This window comes from Cibotium barometz, chromosome 1, assembly GCF_041138505.1.
Source record: "Cibotium barometz isolate CiBa-2024 chromosome 1, ASM4113850v1, whole genome shotgun sequence".
In the NCBI taxonomy this organism is placed as follows: Eukaryota; Viridiplantae; Streptophyta; class Polypodiopsida; order Cyatheales; family Cibotiaceae; genus Cibotium; species Cibotium barometz.
Genome location: NC_141046.1, coordinates 59,311,116 through 59,314,758, shown reverse-complemented (window position 1 = coordinate 59,314,758; position 3,643 = coordinate 59,311,116). Strand labels below are relative to the sequence as shown.

Genomic DNA, 3,643 nt, shown 5'->3' with positions numbered 1-3,643 from the left:
TGAGTTTATATTATACAAAAAAATAAAACGTTGAAGTTATCCATTGTTTTATTTACCGAGGTTTTAAGGTTTTAATGCTTGAGCCAGGATGAGCAACTAAAAAATGTCCAACTTACGTAAAATTTTTTGTCAAGCACCACACACAAGACAAGCGTTGTCTTTATTGGACAAATATTAACCAATGTGCTAAAAGAAACCATGATCAATAGTTAGATAATGATTCTCTCACATAAACATAAATAATAATTAGATAACTATTTGTTTTGCAAAATAAAAGAAAACTCGAGCATTTTTCTCTCGCAGTCTTGCTCTGTCACAGTCGCTCTCCCTCGTTCTTTCTACACACACACAGACACACACACACACACACACACACACACACACACACATATTAGAGCAATGCATGGGCGGTCCTCGCTGTTCTTAGTGCTTACATATAGTAGCTGCATATTGCTAGATTACTGTATGGTTTTTTAACTCTAATCTGCATGTCGCTTGCTTGCTAGAAGAGCTATGTTGGGTAGCCTTCGTCTTTCTTCACAGGATCGTAAGCACATTATATATTTCAGAGGCTCGCTGCTGTACTAAGGGCGGAGGTTGCTTAGATCTAAGCAGCAAACCTGCATCAAATTGAAGTTATCTGGTTACAAGTTTAAGGTTTCATATATGGGCAGGTGCCGGAGACATCCCCACCATTCAGTGGTGGGTGTTTGTGCCCATTGCCTCAATGACCGGCTCCTTGCTCTCATCGAAGAAGAAGAAGACTATGAAGATCTGATTCAAAGTGCCCACATTACACACACGCCTCCCATTGGCCTCCTCTCTTCATCAATTCCCACAGGCACCACCACCCTATCCAAACCCTCTCCCCCAAAGACTAGGAGAGCTTCCATGGACCACAACACAGCAGACGTCAAGCAAATGGCTGCCCTATATCTTCAAAAGCATCACTCTCTTACTTCCTCTCCTCAATGCCAGCCCATGAAGACATCCTCTCCTCTCCTTGAAGCTGGACTGAGAAACCACCCTATTATCAACAACCATCACTTCATCAAAGGAGAGATCCCTAGAAAGAAGAAGTCACCTATATGGTCTCTTCTACGCAGACACCAACGTGATAGCACCATCGACAAAGTGCATGTCTATGGGCATGAACCGGGCCACGAGCATAGAGACGAGCATGGTCGCACAAGAGTGCATGGGGGGGTTAGAACTGAATACATGTCAGAATCTGAGAGGAGGTTTGGCAGCAGCTGGAGAACAAAAGAAGCTACTGGCTACAATAGCCATGGCTATGGCTATGGTGACAGGGCTTCTTATTCTGCTTCCATGAGAGAAGTCCATGAAAGTATCTGCAGAGGTGATGCATCTTCTCTTCTCTCTTCACCCCACTTCACTTCGCCCAAGTCATCGTCAAAACAGGCATATCGTCATTTCCCCTCTCCTACTTCCAAATTCACTCCTCAAAGCCCCCTCAGGAATGAGAAATATGGTGATGAGGATGCTTCCCCAGGAAGGGAACATGGCTTTTATGTCTTTAATAGACATGTTGATGATCATTATCATCATGGCTCCTCGTGGATCTCTTCATTCTTTCCACGAAGAAATAGAAGGTCCAAGTCCATATCTGGTAGTGATGCTGTTTGTGTTTCTCAATGTCCCAATGGACATTCTGTCAGTGCATCGCCAGAGATCGCTCCTAGTAGAAGAAAATCAGTGTCTTTTGTTGATGAAGATACGACTGACAGTGCCAAATGCATTAGGTCTCGAGGCAATGTCAATGGGGTTTACACCAAATCTCCAGACATGCTTCGACAAGGGCACAGGCATGGACATGGCCTTCTATATGGACATGGGCATAATAGGAGCCCTCAAACCAGTATGAACGGTATTGACATGGATGCAAACAAGCAATTCAAGAGCCCGAAAAGCAGCTTTTATGGGGTATTCAGTAAATCTGCAGTCAGGCAAGGACATATACATGATAGGCAAGGTAATGCTGAAGCAGCAGCATATCTTTCTGATTCAAATGCCCTCAAGAGCCCAAGAGCTTATCCAAGTTCTGATACCACTGCTTTTAAGAGCCCGCGAGCCAAGCTTGCAAGTTTCCTCACCAAAAGGAGAAGTGGTACAGTAAGCATTGATTGTGGAAGGGACGTTAGGGTCTCCCCAGTACCCATGTTGACAGTCAAGAGGGATGACCTCAGTCACCATCACCATCTTCATGGTCATGATCATCACCAGCATCACGGCCGTCACCACCACCACCATCATCATCAAGAACATAGTGATGGTGAGACAGTGTTCAACCACAGGTTCAAGGAGGAGCTTCAGAAGAGCCCTAAGATGGAGTCTGTGAATACAATGCATTCTGAGAAGGAGTCTCTGAAGAGCCCAAGGCTGGCTGTTCTGAATGCAGTGAAGCAGCTTCTCAAGAGCCCAAAATTGATTTCTGTGAAAGCAATGGAAGAGGAATCTGAGGAGGATGACAAGCACTTGTACTCACACTCAACAACAAGCTGGAGCAAGGCTTTGAGCAAAACACTGTCTCCAATGCTGGGTCTCAAACACAAGAAGAAGCAAGGAATCAGAAAGCAAGCAATGGGCCATGATGGTCATTACCATTCACAACATGGCCGTCATGATCCTCACTGCAATGATAAAATACATGGCCATCAGGGTCCCCATCCACAACACGGACATCATGATCATCACCACAATGAGCACCAAAATAGCCACCATGATCATCATCACAATGATTACCAGCATGGCCTTCATCATCATCATCAACATGGTCATGGACCCAACAAAGCTGAAGAATTACTGGTCAGAGAGACACATGTCTTGCCTGCATTGGATGATAAGGGTCCACCTCAGCAGTACTCTTTCTTAAGCAAGGATTACAGTGCTTTCAGCTTCTATTTCAGCCCGCGCCATGGCGGGAGTGCCGATGGGGCAACACATACTTCTCAAAAAAGCTCAGTACAAGCTGATAATGGAAACATGTGGAACTCTTACCCCTCGTTGTCTAGCAGAGCAGGAGGAGGTGGCAGAAGTGGAAGGGGTAGATTCTGATCAGTAGTTTTGGTGGAACTATGCAGGTAGCTTCAAATTGGAGAATACATTCTTGGGTGTGGAGCTTGTAGTCTGATTATTATTACCATTTGGTGGTTACTTTGTAATTAAGTTATCAAATGGTTTAATGCTCTCATTAGAGCAATGTAATGAACAGGAATCCAAGGATCTTTTTCCTTGCATAATATGGACCACCATATAAACTTGTTTCATTGTCTTTGATTCAATTACATGCGCACAGTAGAGGATTGTTTTGAGTGATTTTAGTCGCCCATTGTTTTCTTTTTAAATTAGCCAATACTTGATGAGGCTATTCAGGCTTATCGTAATGCTTTTGGCTTTCTAGTTGTGTAGATTAAACTAGTACTCAACCTGCCCAAGTCAATATTAGGTACTTTGGAAAAAATCCCATATTTTGAGAATCACTCACTCACTCCATTTAATTTTGGATATATCTTAAACATGCGAACTCCAAATTTGTTCAAGATTGTAGATCTAGATTCTACTCTTTAAGTGAAAATGGGATTTTTTTCAAATTGTCTAATATGGTGTTAACCCACTAAACATC

The 3,643-nt window shown here is 43.3% G+C and overlaps 1 protein-coding gene across 1 annotated transcript; it reads left to right on the top strand.

Moving 5' to 3' along the window:
* Positions 1–531: 531 nt before the first annotated feature.
* On the top strand, positions 532–3,267 carry LOC147642245 (uncharacterized). The gene has a single exon (XM_086776811.1). It carries the CDS (start codon positions 667–669, stop codon positions 3,073–3,075), a length of 2,409 nt encoding a protein of 802 aa, XP_086632937.1. The 5' UTR covers positions 532–666; the 3' UTR covers positions 3,076–3,267.
* Positions 3,268–3,643: the final 376 nt, after the last annotated feature.

Bases quoted from the DNA above. Each gene is read 5' to 3' on its own strand.
- LOC147642245 (XM_086776811.1), top strand. From the start codon at position 667: ATGGGCAGGTGCCGGAGACATCCCCACCATTCAGTGGTGGGTGTTTGT.